An 18,870-nucleotide genomic window follows, 5' to 3' on the forward strand; every position below is an offset into this window, starting at 1 on the left:
GTCATGAATTTTAGTTAACTGCAGGGCCTGGTGTTCTAGTAGATGCCATTGAAAGCAGGCCTTCTGGCTCCTCTGCAGCTGGGCTTGAAGAGTGCGAGTTTTGTGATTGAAAATAAATTGGGAGAAGCCTCTTTCGGTGTTGTTTATTTTGGGATTTTGTATGTTCTGGTGTTGTTTTGACTGGGATAATTGTTCCATGCTTTAGTAACAAGATCAACTGATTAAAATCCATATTCTGATATTTTTATCCAGAGCTTTATACTTTCGAGACACAGATGATGTACTTGATAGAATATGGCAATAATTCTAAGACAAAGAAACAGGCTGCGTAAGATAACATTAAAGTTGGCATATCCGTTGCCCTGCAAGTGTAACATCTGAAAGCGAAAAACACCCAGAGCATATCGGTGCCTTGAGTTTTCATGTTGTTGATACGTACCATCTACTTGTCATTTAATGTTTAATATGCTCTCGATTGCAGTGGACACCAATGAAATGAAAATAAATAAATAAATAAAATAAAACACAGCTCATTAGATATGCAGACCATTGAAATGATGTATAGTGCATGATATACATAGTTGAGAGTTCTCGTTTTCTTTGTAGCTTTCCCTGTTTATTAAAAATAAATAAATAAAAAAATAAAATAAAACACAGTTCATTCGATATGCAGACCATTGAAATGATGTATAGTTCACGATATACATAGTTGACAGTTCTCTTTTTCTTTGTAGCTTTCCCTGTTTATTATATACAATAGGAAATCAATATTTCATATTTTCGGAGATAAAAACAAGTTCATATTATTGTGATTACTTGGATCCTTTTCCTTTCCTTCTGTCATTGGCCAAGTACTTTACAACTCATCATGGAAAAGGAATGTCTCCAAGGCATTCTTCTTCTTGCAGCCCCATTTGCATTTCCAAGAACACATGGAATTGAAGATTGCAATTCGTGTGGAATGCAGGGAAATGAGGTTTGATGTTGAAGGAGATTTTGATAGAACAATTGCATACCCATCATCCATGTAATCTGTCCCGTCAGGGAACAGCTGCCACAGAAGGCTTCCAGCCCCACTTCCACCTTTCTTTGTGGAGTTCAGAAGGGTCTTGTACACTGTACTGAACATGGTGTCACGGAATGAGGAATTGTAACCAGGGTCTTTTGATGATACACCAAACTCTGCAAATATGACAGGCATATCTAGATATTTCTCAGCATCCTCAATGTGGGCTTCTATCCATGATTTAGTGAATTCAATATGAGCATCAGAAATCGTTTGCGAAATCCTACATCCATGAATTTTGGTTAGTTACTTACCCTTATCTTATAAAAGGGAAAAGATGATGCAGCTGAAGATAAATAAGCAAAGATGTATATGATGAGAAGAGGCATTGCTTCTATCAGTTTGGATTTGGTCATGAGAAGGCAGTTTTCTGATGTATGCATACTCTGTGAAGAATGGACTTGCTGATGTTGATGATTACTAAAAAATAAGATTTCATGTCACTTACCAAGAGTCTGCATAAATGTGAACAGATGCAAAATCAACACCAAGACCCTGATGGTTCCTTATAAAGTCAGTTCCAACTTGTGTTGCGTAAGTGTTAGGGTTGAATTTAGCCCTCTCTGGAGCTGAGGGACCATAAAATCCTTCCAATCCAATCTCCACTAAATGTTTTGCATCCATGCTTTTGATGTAGACTGCCATTTCTTGTATCCATGACTATAAAACAAAGATATTAATTCACTTTCTTTCAAGATGTGATGACATTGGCAAAAGCGCAGGATACATTCTACACTACTAGCTGAGGAAATTATATATGTTCAATGCTGCACCAAGTGCTGGAGATTGAAGAAACAAACCTGCAATTTATCACCAGAAGGATCTGTGGTGCATCGAGGTTCGTTCATCAATTCCCATGCAAATATTGTTGGATCATCCTTGTAAGTTATGTTTGTGAGCGTATTAACTCTGTTGAGCACCGTCTAAATCATAGAAAATGTAAGCAGAGATAAGTACACAAGGTTTGGAGATCAAAACTTGAGAAGTACTTCCATCTGGGAATTTCCATTTAAACCAAATGGAATGGTATTGATCAATGGAAGCTGGTAGGAAAAAGGATAAGAAACTTGCCTTAACATGAGCCTTGTAGTAGCTTCTGAGAGTAGGATGAGAGAAGAAATCATCATCAGATGTCAAATTAAGTCCAGAAGCTTTTCCCCATTTAACATATTGTGCTTTGCCACCATATGCATCCCAGTTGTTAGCTAACGATAAAATGAGCCGGATCTTGTACTTTCTTGCTTCGCTCACCACAAAATCCAAGGCCTGGAGCTCAAAAGACCAGAAAGAGTGAAATGAGCTGAGAAATTGCAGTGTTATGGCAAAACTATATTATCATTTCAACTGCAATTGAATTCTGAAAACAATATCAAACCTGAGAAACGGTTAGAATTACCTTAAAAACATCTTCATCATAAACACCTGGAGATTTCTGAAGAGCACGCCATTGGCCGTCATTAAATGCCCAAGTTCTGCAGACTGTAAGACCCACTGAAGATGCTTGCTGGAAAACCTCAGTGACTTTTCCTCTGGTAGATTGGTCCGCAGCAAATACCATCAGCCAGTATGTGTTGAAGCCATTAACATAGAAAGGTTGGTCATTGACCACAAACTGGATCCCTTTCTTCCCCACCATTTCCCATGCATCTTCTTCCATATCATTCACCTGATAAATCCTGAAAATTATATCCAAGAATAACCAAAATAATCATATAAGTCATCATAGTTAGAAATCTACAAATTTGAGGAACATGATACTAAATACTATACATCCTTATGCTAATTACCCTTGACTGGCACTAGAATATGGTAAATGGCTGTCCACTTCCTCCACTGTCAGTTCAACTTGCTCATTCCCAGCTGGAACATTAAAGCCATTACTGGACTTGGGACTTACAAGGAACATAAGCAAAAAAGCCAGTGAAAGAATGTTATTAAACCAAAATATTCTCTTGTGGGTATCCATGGTATTGACCAATCAGTAGTATGATACGTTTTGCCTCCTCCTTGGACCACATATTTATATCTAGCATCTCATAATACTTTTTTTTCTTATGCTGGGTAACAGAATTGTGATTTTCAAGAAGAGTGTTGAAGTGAGAAGCAACCTTCTGGCTTCAAAGCAAAGAAAATCTTTTCTTTCTTGTCTCTACCATTCCCTTCTCTTCCAAACACGGTCAGCAGCGATGTAGATAATTTAGGTAGCTGTATACGTAAGCAAAGTTGGAGGTATCACTCCCAAGGTAAGTTATAGAAGGGTCCAACGAGATAATGAGACCCTGAAAGTATTATTAAACTAGCTTTCTGTTCAGATGTCATCACGTCAAAGTGACAATTTCATTGCATATATCAACAAATACACCAACAACTATCGCTATATATAGAAAGAAATCGATCCACTTCGTTTGTCCTTGGCTAGCTAATGGCTTGTAGGAATAGGATTGAGATAATGGAGGAGCAAGAAGGAGAAGAAGAAGAAGCAGCGGCTTGTACGAATGGAGCAATGAATCGATATGGTAAGAGTCAGTATGACTCTCAATACAGACAGGTGAGCTAAACTAACTAAAGAGTCTCACTGACTTGCTTTGATGACCCTTGTCATAACCCTTCTTTGTTTTTTAAATTTATTATTCCATTCTGAGTTTGCACTAGCTAGAGCTACTGTGAAATCAATGAGCTGATGAGGATTTGATCATTTGAGTATTGGTCTAGCTTTCTTCTCCAATAATGATCCTCTAGTATGGTTTCTCTTTTTGCTTTAGCCTTCTTCACAGTTCACACATTAAATCGCTAAAGAGATTTAGCTTGATTTTCACTCTCTAACAAAGCAAAATTCTCAAGCTCAAGGCCAATAGTCCACAACATGCTCAACACTTTTTCGGTGGTTATAAGTTTTAAATCATTTTATCATGATTTATCATGTTTGAATAATTTCTAGCATTTTTTATTAAAATGGGATGATTGACATTTTTATAAAAATTAAACTTTTTTTTTTCAAAAAATGATAGTTCTATATTAAAAAATAAAATCTCAACAATTGATTTTAAATTTAATAAATAAAATTATACTAACATGATAGGTTATATACACCAAAATTTAAGAGAATCTCAATTTGATGAATAGACATTCAGATATTAAATTATTAATTTAATGGCAAGACCTTCAAAATTATTAATTTGTAGTTAATCCATGCAATAAACAAGTGGAAGTATAGAAAATTAATCACATTTTCATTAGAAACAGCCAACCATTAATTAATAAAATCTATTGGAACTAATTTTAGCAAAGGATTTGTTGTTGAATGCCATTTCTAGGCATTTTCCTTGTCAAAGGATGAAGATGACTTGCACTTCATTGCTTACTTTGACCTTAACGTCTTTCATTTATAATTGACATGGTCTAATTGTTATATATATATATATATATATTAAAAATAAGTAAACAATTTAATCGAATTTTTTAGATGGTATTAACAAAATTAGTACTAACTCTAATTTTTTACTAAATTAATTGATCAATTGATCATCAAACATTTATTTTGGATTAAGAAATTAAAAAATTTCAACATATTTTTTATTTTTATTTATTATTATAAAAATTAATCTTACTATTTCTAATTCAGATATTTCGTGCTTATAAAAACAACATGAGACGTATCACTCAAATTATTAAATCAGTCTAAATATAATTTTTCTCTTGAGAAAGATACCTAATATTTATAGTGCTTTGTTAGTCAAGCCTACATATACATAATTTAGGTAGACCTAATCGATAAATAAATTTCATTTTTGCTTAATATTAATAATAATTTAATTTTATTAATGAATCTTAATTTAATAATACTGAAAAATTATTTTAAGATTATCTTAAAAAATAATTTAATTTTTTTTAACGGTGCTATATCACTTTATAGATTGAAAAGAAAATTACAATTCAATCACTAAAAATTAATTTTTAATATTATAACTAAATATGTAAAATATTTTAAAAAGGAAGTTTGGAAAATGCCAAACAACTCAGTCAAGCTGGGCATTAAGGGCCTATAAAAGACAAACGCGTCGCACCGTCTTTTACACGCGTTTGGAATGTGCAAATCACTTTGCTGCCTACCTGTCATCCAATCACAAGGCAACTCAGTATGCCTTCAAGGTCATTCTCGTCATTTCAACATCAAAATTTATATTATTAATTTTTTAAATAATTATGTTTTAGTATGTAATAGATAATTAGCGACTAAATGACTACTTAATTGTATCTCTGTCTTAAATTAACCGAGTTAACTTCCATCTGACGATTTCAGCCACTTTCTGCTTGTTGGGATGTCTCACTTCTGAGCTCTGACCCTGTCCTTCTCCCTCTGCGACCTCTCTGGTTTGATCCACTGGGTTTGATTTCTGCCACGCCTTCTAGGTAAGAACTCACCGTCAGTTTATCTTTTTCAATCTCTTGAGCTGAAAATGGCTTGAATTCTCTTTCTTTTTCTGCTAATGGTTGCTTACCCGGCAATCTAGTGCTGGTTTTTAGCTTCTCGTAATCTGCTTCTTTATCCAATTGTTTTTGTGGATCTGGGTTTCTTGTTCTTTTGTGGGCTTTTTACTTTTTGATATCTGAAAGGTTGCGGTTGAGGCGTTGAACTTGATTTCACTGGGTTCAACAGTCAGATCTTGCTTTTTCGACTTTGCTTTCTCAAAATCTATCTTTTTGGGGTTCTGATTTGGATTTGGCTAAAGGGTTTCTCTATTTTCCGCTTCATATAAATCGTTAATTCTGCTTCCATTGTCAAATTGGAGTCCATACTGAGAATGGGTAGGTGTTTTCCTGCTTTTCCTCTCCTTTTACTTTGTTTGGCTTCTGTAATTCTTGTTGTCATTGCCCAAAATTATTTGCCAACCGATAAAATCCTCCTAGATTGTGGGGCAACTTCGGATGTCACCGATACCGATGGTCAGAAATGGACTGCCGATAAAGGTTCTAAGTTCTTGGCGTCGTCTGTGAATTCATCCATAGCCCCTGCTGCCACCCAAGACCCTGCAGTCCCTCAAGTCCCTTTCATGACTGCTCGTGTTTTTCGCTCTAGTTTTACCTATAGTTTCCCTTTGGCCGCTGGTCGCAAATTCGTCCGTCTGTATTTCTATCCTGCTTCATACGGTGGACTTAATGCATCTGATGCTCTCTTTTCCGTCACAGCTGCGTCTTATACCCTTCTTAAGAACTTCAGTGTTGCTCAAACAACGGAAGCTTTGAATTATGCCTTTATTGTTAAGGAGTACTCGATTAATGTAGATGGTGGAACGTTGAATATAACTTTCAGCCCGTCTTCAAATTCTTTAAAGGCTTATGCATTTGTGAATGGGATTGAGATAGTGTCCATGCCTGATATTTATGGTAGTACTGATGGAACTCTAATGATAGTGGGTAATACCTCTCCATTTACTATTGATAATAGTACTGCACTTGAGAATGTTTATCGGTTAAATGTGGGTGGGAACGATATCTCGCCATCAGGAGATACCGGTATGCTTAGGTCTTGGTCTGATGACCAGCCATATCTTTATGGAGCAGCGTTTGGTGTTCCAGAGTCTGCTGATCCAAACATGACGATTGAAAGCCCTGTGCCTCCGTATATTGCACCACTTGATGTCTATTCTACCGCTAGATCAATGGGGCCAAGCGCTAACATCAACGTGAATTACAATTTGACTTGGATTTTTAGCGTCGACTCTGGTTTCAGTTATTTGGTTAGGCTCCATTTTTGTGAAGTTGCTTCAAATATAACCAAAATTAATCAGAGAGTATTCAGCATCTTCCTCAATAATCAAACTGCCGAGGATCAGGCTGATGTGGTTGCCTGGGCAAATCAACACAATGGAGTTCCAGTGCACAAGGATTATGTGGTGCTTGTTTCTGGTGGGAGCCCTCAGCAGAATCTGTGGCTTGCACTTCATCCAAATACAGATTCAGTTTTGAAGTCCATGTTTTATGATGCAATCTTAAATGGAGTGGAGATATTCAAAATTAGCAGTCCCGATGGTAATCTTGCTGGGCCCAATCCAATCCCTGCTCCTAAACAGGAAGTAATTGACCCTTCATTGGTGAGGCCATCATCAGGCTCTGGCCATTCAAAGAACCAGAAAGCAATTATAGCTGGGGGTGTAGGCGGTGGAGTTATTCTAGCCCTTGTCATTGGTTGCTGTGTTATTGCTGCTTCTCGTCGTCATAGACTGGGGAAGGAGGCAAGTGCAAGTGATGGGCCATCTGGGTGGCTTCCTCTTTCTCTGTATGGAAATTCTCACTCTGCTGGTTCTGCCAAAACAAACACGACGGGAAGTTATGCTTCCTCTTTACCTTCAAACCTTTGCCGCCACTTCTCATTTGCTGACATCAAGGCTGCAACCAACAATTTTGATGAGGCTTTGCTCCTTGGAGTGGGAGGTTTTGGCAAAGTCTACAAGGGGGAAATTGATGGTGGGACGACAAAAGTTGCAATCAAGCGTGGCAATCCACTTTCTGAGCAGGGTGTGCATGAGTTCCAGACTGAAATTGAAATGCTCTCAAAACTTCGACACCGTCACCTTGTTTCATTGATTGGGTATTGTGAGGAGAACTGTGAGATGATCCTTGTTTATGATTACATGGCGCATGGGACTCTGCGTGAGCATCTATACAAAACCCAAAAGCCTCCCTTGCCATGGAAGCAAAGGCTTGAGATATGCATTGGTGCAGCTCGTGGTTTACACTATCTCCACACTGGTGCCAAACACACTATTATCCACAGAGATGTCAAGACAACAAATATTCTTTTGGATGAGAAATGGGTTGCAAAGGTTTCTGATTTTGGCTTGTCAAAAACAGGTCCTACACTGGATAACACCCATGTTAGCACTGTGGTGAAGGGTAGTTTCGGATATCTGGATCCAGAGTATTTTAGGCGGCAGCAACTAACTGAAAAATCAGATGTTTACTCTTTTGGAGTTGTGCTGTTTGAGATCTTGTGTGCTCGACCAGCCTTGAACCCAACGCTGCCAAAGGAGCAAGTCAGCTTGGCAGAGTGGGCTGCTCATTGCTACAAGAAAGGCATTCTGGATCAGATTGTTGACCCCTATCTGAAGGGGAAGATTGCGCCTGAATGCTTCAAAAAGTTTGCTGAGACTGCAATGAAATGTGTGGCTGATCAGGGCATTGACAGGCCATCCATGGGAGATGTGCTATGGAACCTAGAGTTTGCTTTGCAGCTACAAGAGAGTGCAGAGGAGAGTGGCAAAGGTATCAGCGGAATAGATGATGAGGAAACGCCATTTAATACTGCTTTTAAAGGGAAGAAAGATCTTAATGCTTCCCCTGGCTTTGATGGTAACATCACAGATTCAAGGAGCAGCGGAATGAGCATGAGCATAGGTGGCCGGAGCCTTGCAAGTGAAGACTCAGATGGGTTGACGCCAAGCGCTGTGTTCTCGCAGATCATGAACCCGAAAGGTCGATGAGATCAAAAGGGACTGCATTTGCTACTCTACCAAAATCTGCAATTTTCCATCCCCTGTCAATCATCAAAGGAATTTTCCATCCACTGTCAAGGTTTTTTTTTTTTTTAATGTTATGGTATGTTCTAATCATGTTAGTTATAATCTGTATCTAAAATTACTTGAAAGAGAGTAAAAAATAAGGTGTTTGCACTTCGATTCAGCATAGCATTATATTGTTTGGTATATTTTCATGCTTAGATCTTGCCAAGTCTTCCCTTCTTTTCCAATTAGGTGGATCAACTGGCAGAACGTGGGCAAGTGTTAGTGGTTTTCTACTTTGTGTAGGCTGCCAGCCTTATCTTTTGGTTTGAATATTAAGAGAGAGGGTGTGTGAGTTTTTGTTTTATACATTTGAATTTTAATGTTAACCAAAACATATATTAATCATTAATATAATTGTTGTTGATTAGGTGTGATGGCACTCAATTGTTTCTTTTTCTTTATTTTCTTTTTCAAACTAAAATGATACCATTATCATTTCTTTTAAAGGTATTAAAAAAATTAAATTTAATATATTTAATTATAAAAATTTTAAAATAATTAAATAAAATTTTCAATTGTATTTAAAATAATATTTTTTTCAAATCTGAATTTGAAATATTCATGAAAAAAAAATCTTTTATATTTAGTTTGAAATATTTAAAAATAAAAATGAATTTTGGAGTTTTTTTTTTTTAAGGAAAATAGGAAAATGAAGACTGGCATCTGTGATGTGCCAAAAGTCACTGGAATATATATGTTCCGACAGGGCGGACTGGTCCACACGAATTCTGAATTTGGAAGAGGTCCCTTTCCTTCTATTTTAAAATGGAATAAATAGCTGTTTGCAAGTAGGGTTGGTTCACATGCTCGTATGGACTAACAACTATTACATCAATGAACACTTTCTAACGGACAGCACGGCAAGAATCAATGAGATTTCGAGTCTGCATCCACATCACACCATAAGCCGCGAGCTATTGCTTTTATCCATTCTATCAATTGGAATTTGCTTTTGTGGGTATGAAAATCACACAAATTATTAATAAACTTTAGTTTAATAATATTAAAATCATAAAATTTTAATTTTGAATCTCATCCAGAGTTAAACAAATAATAATAACAATATAGAAATGTTATAAAATTTTTAAGTAACAAAAAATAATGCACTATCAATTTGGTTTTAATCTTTTAAAATACAATGTTCTAAGGCTTAAACCATACTCGTCAAGATGTTAAGAAATTTAAGAGAAACAATTTTACCACTGTAGTTTGTAGGTTTAATACTAAAAATAAATAAGAATTGAAGTATAAATAAATTAGTAAATGCTGAAACTTATAACTAATGTCAACCATTTTAAAAATGACTGAACTAATAGTGGTTAGGAAATGGTGGTGTCAACATTAATTTCAGTGATTATAATGGTGGTTTTGATGAAGCAATGAATGATAGTCATGGGATGTCGGTATTAGCAATATTAGATTAGGGTGATAGTCATAATAATAGTAGTGGTAGTAATTTCAGTAATGATAATAGTTGAAAATTGATGATATTGACAGTACAGTTATAGATATAGTGAGATTATATCTCTACAGTGATGTTTAACCTTGATCATTTCTTTCAAGCATGGATAATAATTGAGGTTTAACCTTGTTCATTTCCCAGTTCCCACGGCGTTGGATGGACCTCCACCTTACAGCCGCAGCTAGATGGCTGCCAGTTTGGTCTGATCCGTTCTAGTTCAGATGTTTTTTCTTTTGATTTTGATTTGATCTCAGTTCGGTTCAATTTAGATCAAATTCAACAGTCGAAAGAGAGTTTTAATCTGGAATCAGACCAACCAACTATGGTCTGATTCAAATATGATACGGTTAATAGGAAAAGAAGATTCAAATTTGGGGAGCAATGTTACTAGAAGAATACACTGGGATTGCTTATTCACAGTGGAGGTTCCAAAATTTTCATTTGGTCATATTTACATGCCAGGCATAATCTACAGACAAATGGCTCACAATCAATAACCAAAGTACTAAGCACACAATGGATAAAAATGCTAATTGCTGCACTCTCAAATACGGAAGCCAACACAACAATCATTTGTCACTCTCAGCCACCGAGTCTAAAATGGCAGTTATCTTCTTCTGCAGCTCTGGCTTGCTCGCCCCCACAAGCTTGTCCAGTTGCTGCCCATCTCTGAGAAAGAAAAAGGTAGGAGTAGCTTTGATATCCCATGAACTGCTGAAGTCCTGTGATACACAGTAACGCTTGAAGTTAAGCCAAATACTAACCAAAGGAGACATGGAAAAGTTAAATTACCAATGCAATGCCATCGCTAAGTTCAGCACAATCGGTGCTCAGTGAATAGGCTGCAAATCTTATAATTATTCCGTGTTTATCCAACATCTAAGTCATAATTCTGCAGGTGGTTTGTACAACACAACAAAGAAGATTAAATAACAAAAAAGAAGGGTGACATAGTGCACAAAGCATTCCACACTTGTGGGATTTGTGGAGTGTTGATGTACGCAACTTACCTCTGTGTTACGTACTACAGAAGAAGGAAGAGGAATGTTGATAAATAGTTACTTAGTTGGGGTAAAATGGAGGGAATTGTTGTAACAGCTTTTGGTGGGAATTACTTGTATCAATTGAGTCAGTTGCAGCTGACTGATTCTGTTTTGAGTTTGTTAGAGGGTAGTTACTACTTTGCCTACAAAAGTAATAGACACTACTGTAATCAATTCATTCAAGAATGATATTCATCAATGAAATTTCTCTCATCTTTATATTCTTTTCTCTCCTCATCTAACTCTATTTCTCTTCTCACCTCGTATCTCTCTGTTCTTTCGAAACTCTGTCCAATATCTGATCCATTTCTATTTTAGGGATTGATTCAGGCCTGTTATCTTACACCCTGCTTTACAGACAGATAGCCATGGCTCGAACCCATGACCTCTATATCACAGAGGGAGTAACTTCACCGTTACAACAAAATCACTCTGTAATCAAAGATGACATAGCGCAAATATAGCTCCGGTTCAGAGAGTTCTACCAATTTAGAATTTCGATGAATGATGAGAGTGACATATCTAGCCAGAAGCCACTAACATAGAAAGCTAAAAGCAAGTATCAGCAATGCAAGTCAAAATTTCTTTCCCAAGTAAATAAAATAATTTTATGACTTACAGGTAGTTCATCAACATCAACCAACAGGAACAATAGAGAAGGATATTTCTCAGACAGCTCTCGGTAGAATGGTGCAATCATCCTACAAGGACCACACCATGTTGCACTGAAATTCACTAAAACCTGAAACAACTATCTTCAGTAAATGATTGAAAATACATTATAGAATAGCACTTATCAAATCAACTTTTCATGCAGTCCCTATTTCAAAAATTAAACGAGTGCACACAATAACTGCAAGCAAGTACGCAACTTCATGGGGGACAAATGCTGAGGAAATTTAGAATGAGGATTCTATTTCTCTTATTTCAGTTCTTAAAAGTAAACTCCTTGAAAGATTACCATCTCACATTTTCTAGAAGCAATGGCCTTCACAGTCACTTCATAAAACGTACACAGTGTAGGTGTCAATCAAAACACAGCAATGATGCAGTGAGCCACAGTAAATGTTCTAATATGTCCATTCTTTTCAATAAATGGAAGTCAAAGTGAAACTTACAGTTTTGCCCTCCCTATTAGCTTCTGACAGCTTCTGCTCCCAGACCTCTTGGGCAGTAATGAGATGCACATTACTGCCAACAAATTCAACATGCTGATCAGAATCATCTTCCCCCTGTTGACGCTAAAAATATCATTAATATTAGAATTTTGTCATCACCTTTATTCACAGTAGCACATACACAAAGTCTGCATTCATTCTTTGTGCTGGAAAGGTATAATTTAATCCTTGAAAAACAAATAATACAAAATGGAAGTGCAAAGACAATACAGGGATAAGGGATTAATGGAAATATGGGCTGTGCCATGGAATTGAATATTTCCATCCTCAAGATGAGCCAACAACAACAACAACAACAATAATGATACTAAAGTGGAGAAAAAAATAATGTTACTTTTTCCTAAGCAAAAATATATCCATTTGAATAAAAGCCTAGAAAATAAAGGTCACATTTAATTTTTCACAAACAACTGGAGCTACAGTTCTCTGCCACCAAGTTTTGTACTCACTTGGAAAAACTTACTAGAAATTTCATACTCAACGTAATGTTCATCAGCAACTGCTCTTTTAATATTTTATTTTAAAAATTCCAAATGGTGAGAATGAATTCATCCTTTTAGCTATAATTAGTAACTTCAACGTTCAGCTCTCATTCCCCTTTAGTTTGATCTTCTAAAGATTTGTATTTAATGCCTCTAGTCTTCACAAATTATTTAAGCTACATTTGGATGGAAGAATTCCAAAGTTGGATATTTGACATGATTTTTGTTCAAACTATTTGAAAGATAGTTACCCTATTGTTTAATTACTTAAATTCATGAATGCAAACAAGAACTTATTTTAGGTGGATTTGAAATTACAACTTTTCGAGCAACTACTATTGTGCGCACAGTGGAAGGGGACACAAGAGATTTTCCGATCTCAATTCGATTACACCAAGAATCAGCTATAAGCCCCTACATTTTTACATTAGTTTTAGATGAATTAATGAAACATATACAAGAGAGTATTCCTTGGTGCATGATGTTTGCGGATGATATTGTTCTGATAGATGAGACGCGAGAAGGAGTCAATAGAAAACTAGAGCTTTGGAGAAGTACTCTAGAGTCAAAGAGCTTTAAATTAAGTAGAACGAAGACAGAATATATACATTGCAAGTTCAGTGAAGGCCAAACTAGTAATAGGGAATGAGTTAGTTTGAATAAAGTGGTACTGTCCCAAAGTAATCACTTTAAATATCTCGGCTCAGTCTTTCAAGTAGATGGGGGATGTGAGGAGGATGTTAGTCACAGGATTAAAGCCGGATGGTTGAAGTGGAGACGTGCTACGGGAGTTTTATGTGATCGCAAGATTCCCAATAAGTTGAAAGAAAAATTTTACTGTACAGTCATACGACCGGCTATGATATATGGTAGTGAGTGTTGGGTATTGAAGGAGTCGTATGCGTCTAAGATAAAAATTGCAGAGATGATAATGTTAAGGTGGATGAGTGGTCATACTAGACTAGATAAAGTCCGTAATGAGAGTATTAGAGAAAAGGTAGGAGTTGTGCCAATTGAGGATAAGTTGAGAGAAGGGAGATTGAGGTGGTTTGATCATGTGAAGCGTAGACATACGGAGGCTTTAGTTAGACAAGTAGAGCACATTAGGTTAGGAATAGAAAGAAAAAAATGGGTAGACCTAAATTGACTTGGAGGAGAGTAGTACAACATGACCTAAAAGCATTACACATTTCTGAGGATTTAACCCAAAATCGTTTAGAGTGGAGAAAGCGAATCTATATAGCCAACCCCAAATTTTTGGGATAAAAGCTTAGTTGAGTTGAGTTGAGTTGAAATTACAACTTTTTATAGGCATTGCACATTGGTAAATGGCAATCAAATAGAGTTTTTGTCCACATTCATGAAACTAACCTAGAAGAATATGTCTAATCAATTAAAAAAATCATGTACATCAAATTCAAATTTCCCATATGTCAAATATTTCCATCCAAATGCAAGGTGACAAAACTTTCTATTTTGATTCTCACATTTTCATAGTACAATAATGATAAGATTTGGTCCCTCTATTTTACATTTGAACTACATCTTCAAATGGACTCTCTTAGTTGTACTATTGATGTGAACCTTAAGGACTCCGTTTGCTTTCTCTTAACAATGTGTTAGAGAAATTACTCTTATAGGATTGTGCAGCTTAGGGATGACAACGGGTAGTGTACTCACGAAAATTATCCTACTCGAACCCGATTAATATTCTCAAAACCCGAACCCATCCTAAACCCGATTAAAATTTACTCTAAACTACCTGAACCCGTCCCAAATCCGATTATTATTATAAAAAAAAAACCCAAACCCAATTAATTTTATATATTTTAATTAATAATTTACATAAAAAATTATTTTGATTAATAATTTACATTTTAAAAATTTAATAATTTCATAAAATATTTAAATTCCATTTTATATAAAATAAAAAATATAAAGATTTATAAATATTATTATAAAAAAATATTTTATATTTAATAAGTATTTATATAAACGGATTTAGGTAACGGATACCCAACATATAAAACCCGAACCCGAACCCGAACCCATACTGAACTGATCACGAGTATTTCAAATCCGAACCCGTCCCAAATCCAACTATATACTACCCGAACCCGTCCTATTAGGGTGCGGTCAGATCGGACACTCGCAAAAACTCAACCCATTGCCATCCTGCTCTCCTTGCAAAGAAGACTATTGTTAGCAGCCTCAAACAACATGAACAATAGCCCACCTTCTATATTTCCTAATATTGTCAACATTTTCTGTGAACCCAAAAAAAATCACATTGGTTGATGAGCCTCGACCGTTAAACCTCAATGAATCACTAGACAATGGATTTTCCCCCCATTGACAAAGTAGTAATTTAGACTTAGAATCAGATAAATCAAGGGAGAATTAGAATTTCAGAATGCAAGTCAACAATCAAAGTATTGTTCGAGTTAACAAGTAATCACAGGAATCCTTTTCTACCACATTATCCCAAAATGCCAAATTGTTTTGGAATTAACAAGAGAAACCATTTTCTCCATATTATGCAATTTAAGATTTCAACTTCCATGTGATCATAACAGGAAAAAATCTTTCACAGCAGTTATGCACAAAATTACCATGAACATTTACTCAGTTCTTAACTTCTTGTAGCACTATTAACTATTGAGGAAATCAAATCACATAAATCACATAATGGAAGCTTTCCCTGATTCATCTCTTTTTTTTTCCTACAATGAAAAAGATATAACTAACCTGCATGTGGATTTCTTTCAAAAACAAAACACACTCACACAAGCGCATACTTGCACGCAAGAACTAATAAGTAATAGTGCTAAAGGAGGACAGGAACAGGAGAAAAGTAGCAGAAAGCAATGACAAGTACTCTACTTGCACATAGAGAAAAGTCCTTTAAAAAAAAGATAAATCGTTTTCCTTGTTTTATCATGATTATAAAATGCATCAGCCCAAAACACTTACCTTTTTTGAGCATAAGCATTGTCCCATATCTTATATAGATAGCCAAAATTTTAATCCCCAGCAGCTGCAGTATAAAGGTACACTGAAAGTCAGAAAAATCAAAATGAATCAATCAAAATTTTATAAAAAAAAGAAAAGATTTGAAAAAAAAAAATCCCAAATGGCATATTGGATTTCATAACAGAAGCTATAGGTTTCTCTCAAAGCGAGGTGAATTATTATGGGCTTATAGAAAAATTTTGATAATTAAGAGAAAATCAAACTTCACATTTTCACAGAATTGAAAATGGCAAGAATACTTATCTATGGTTAGATCATTTGTATCCACATGGGCCTTTCTTGTTAAATCTAGTGCAAGAATACTGAGTGATTCTTGAATTCCTATATGTTCTAAAAGGCAATTTTTGTTTCTAGGGATCATTGGTGCAGGCCTGCTGCTAATTACAATGATTAGCTTATATTAAAGCCATGATTTGTGGGATTATCTACGATAATCATCAAGAGCAGGACAAGCTCTATATGTCGCTGCAAAGTTGGTATGTTTTCTGCCTGCTAGTGCTTGGGACATTTAAAGATCCAAAGATTACTTGGCACAAGATAGTTTGTTTTTACTTTCTATTACAACGCATTGTTTTGTTTCTTCATTGGGTTTCTCAATAAACCTCCTACAAGAGAACAGCAAGTCGGCAACAAACAAATAGGGGAATTTGTCTTCTGTTCAATGATTGCTCCATGACAGACATGTGGATACTCAAATCTACTTTTTTAACTTGCAAGTTCTCCAAGCTGATCTTGGGAAAACGTTTGCCACTAAATAATATTCAAAAAGCTGTTGAAGACTGGAATGAAAAGTTCGCATAGACTGCTAAAGCTTGGAAAGGCAAAACTTCCCAATCATTCTCTTAAAGTTAGCATAAAATGCTTATCTATTCACATTTCTGAAAAAGTTAAAAATCAGAATATTCAATAAATAAAGTTTGTTCCTCAAAGCCTGCAGGATATAACAAAACTATCAGTTTTCTTTAACGCCCACATAATATAATCGTAAGTGTTCCTAATGTAGATAAGAAAATTTCAAATCTCTATACTTGAAAAACTGAAGATATAATTAAATCTAAATCGGTGATAAGATGCAGCCGCGAAAAATTTAAAAACACACCTAATTCCCTCCTTTTCTTCTTTTCCTGGATCGATTTGATGAGTATACAAGAGAAGGAATATCTGAATTATGACAAGGACCCTGAATTGAATTACGATGGCACTTGCATTAACATAAATTAACACTGATTCAGAAAAGGAAAGAAACGAAAACAGAAAGGCTGATAAATGAAACATTACCTTCTTCAGATAGAAGAAGAAGAAGAAGAAGCCGTATCCAAATTCGAATTGGAATTAAAGAAAAAACCCTAGATTTATTTTCATAGGGTGGACCAGAAAAACCAAAGAAGAAAAGAGGCACAGCTTTCTCCCTGCGTTTTACATGCTTCATTTGTCATTTTAAATTTTTAATCGCCGGCTGTAATTCATGCAGAGGAGGTTCAATTCATTGTTCCCAACGATGTCGTTTTTCTCTCTAGAAGTTTTGAGGTGGAATTACCTTTTTTACTTTCCTTCAATGACAGCCTGTGTTTTGACTGAACTTTATCCTTTTTTCATATATTTAATTACGTAAATACCCACACTTTTGCCTGAATTTATCCAACCTTAAATTGGGCGTTTCATCATTCGCCAATCACTCCCCTGCCTGCCTTGTCCCACTCACTCCACGTGATAGTCCGATGGCAACTAGACAGCCAAACCTACCATAGAGGGAATGTTCTTTTACTAAAATGCATCAGCGGGGCAAATTGACCATGATCGGGTCGGTGGCTGGTTTTATTTATTTATTTTTTAAAATTTTTGTTATATTTATTGATTTTCAAAAAATAAGGAGCGAAGAAGGCTGTTGCTGCCGTGATCGGACCGAAATCTTCAATTTCAGTTTAAGGAATAGGACCAATTGATCATTCTGATTTTATTTCAGTTTGAATTTTAATTAAATTTAATAATAAAAGATTTTAAATTTATTTAAATAAAATAAAATAATTTCATCTTGAATCAAACCGACTAATTCTATTCCAATTAAAGATTCATTTTAATCAAACCGACAATTGACATGGCTCAACAAGGCCTTGCTTTCGAATTTTTCTCCCTACCATAATTTATATTTACTGCATGTGTTGCGTCCTACAAGAAGCAAGGCAAAGAGTTTATCAATGAATATTTTCAAATTGGACCACAATTGAAGATGGGAAAGCAATCATGCCTGAATCAACTCCCAAGTACTTTTCAAATCAATGAATATTTTCAAATTGGACCACAATTGAAGATGGGAAAGCAATCATGCCTGAATCAACTCCCAAGTACTTTCAAACCTGGGTATCAAATTCGTTTGCCACTTGCATTTGTAACACCCCAAAATTTTAAATTTATTATTTTATGAGTAATATTGGTATTTTAGTTTTATTTAAATTTTAAGAAATTATTTGAGATTTTTCGGATTTTAAAAATTGGGTTCGATTTTTCAAAAATATAAACTTTGATGATTTTTAAAAATTAATTTAAAGACCACGTGGCAAAACTAAAAATATATTTGGAGTCTACAAATTTTTCTGAGTTTTCTAGAATTTTTTCGAAATTTTCAGACCTCGTTTTCAGTCCCAAGGCAGAGTAAAATTTGTATCCCGAATCAAACCGGCCGAATCGAACCGGACCGGATCGGACCGGTCGAATCGGACTGGCCTTTTCTTTTTCTTCCTTTCTCTTCCCCGCGCGCGTCCGACCTCCCTCCCTTTTTCTCTCTTTTTCTCTCTCCTCCCTCCTCCCCTTGCCGCGCCGCCCCCTCCCTTGCCACGCCAGCTCGCCGGCGCCCACCCCTAGCCGTCCCAGCCCACCGGCCGCCGCCTGGAACGCCGGAAAACGGCGCCCGAAGTGGAGCGACGCGCGCGCGCGACCGTTCGACTTCCCGGCCAAAATCCAGCCGATCCGGCCACCAATCGGACCGGGTCTTGTGTCTAAACTCATTTACTCGTCGAGAGCTTTCCATAAACACCAAGAACACCGAA

General features: G+C 36.0%; 3 protein-coding genes across 9 annotated transcripts; 1 reads left to right on the plus strand and 2 right to left on the minus strand.

Moving 5' to 3' along the window:
* Window positions 1–639: 639 nt before the first annotated feature.
* LOC110667735 (mannan endo-1,4-beta-mannosidase 6) lies at window positions 640–3,848 on the minus strand. Its single transcript, XM_021828687.2, has 6 exons — window positions 2,854–3,848; window positions 2,463–2,742; window positions 2,138–2,332; window positions 1,867–1,989; window positions 1,515–1,726; window positions 640–1,289 (listed from the first exon to the last, which is right to left on the minus strand). The coding sequence occupies exons 1-6, from the start codon at window positions 3,030–3,032 to the stop codon at window positions 857–859; spliced, it is 1,422 nt and encodes a 473-aa protein (XP_021684379.2). The 5' UTR covers window positions 3,033–3,848; the 3' UTR covers window positions 640–856.
* A 1,442-nt stretch (window positions 3,849–5,290) lies between these two features.
* On the plus strand, window positions 5,291–8,746 carry LOC110667734 (receptor-like protein kinase FERONIA). Its single transcript, XM_058146473.1, has one exon. It carries the CDS (start codon window positions 5,869–5,871, stop codon window positions 8,545–8,547), a length of 2,679 nt encoding a protein of 892 aa, XP_058002456.1. The 5' UTR covers window positions 5,291–5,868; the 3' UTR covers window positions 8,548–8,746.
* A 1,728-nt stretch (window positions 8,747–10,474) lies between these two features.
* LOC110667732 (thioredoxin H-type) lies at window positions 10,475–17,261 on the minus strand. Of its 7 annotated transcripts, none has more exons than XM_021828670.2 (6): window positions 17,105–17,261; window positions 16,926–17,006; window positions 15,767–15,830; window positions 12,252–12,374; window positions 11,753–11,875; window positions 10,475–10,812 (listed from the first exon to the last, which is right to left on the minus strand). In XM_021828670.2, exons 3-6 carry the CDS (start codon window positions 15,791–15,793, stop codon window positions 10,660–10,662), a joined length of 426 nt encoding a protein of 141 aa, XP_021684362.1. In that variant the 5' UTR covers window positions 15,794–15,830; window positions 16,926–17,006; window positions 17,105–17,261; the 3' UTR covers window positions 10,475–10,659. The 7 variants fall into 7 exon arrangements, with proteins under 7 accessions (XP_021684362.1, XP_021684364.1, XP_021684370.1 ...); XM_021828672.2 differs by having other exon boundaries at window positions 15,767–15,848; XM_021828678.2 differs by having other exon boundaries at window positions 12,252–12,365; window positions 17,105–17,260.
* Between the last annotated feature and the right edge of the window lie 1,609 nt (window positions 17,262–18,870).

Source organism: Hevea brasiliensis, chromosome 5 (assembly GCF_030052815.1).
Source record: "Hevea brasiliensis isolate MT/VB/25A 57/8 chromosome 5, ASM3005281v1, whole genome shotgun sequence".
In the NCBI taxonomy this organism is placed as follows: domain Eukaryota; kingdom Viridiplantae; phylum Streptophyta; class Magnoliopsida; order Malpighiales; family Euphorbiaceae; genus Hevea; species Hevea brasiliensis.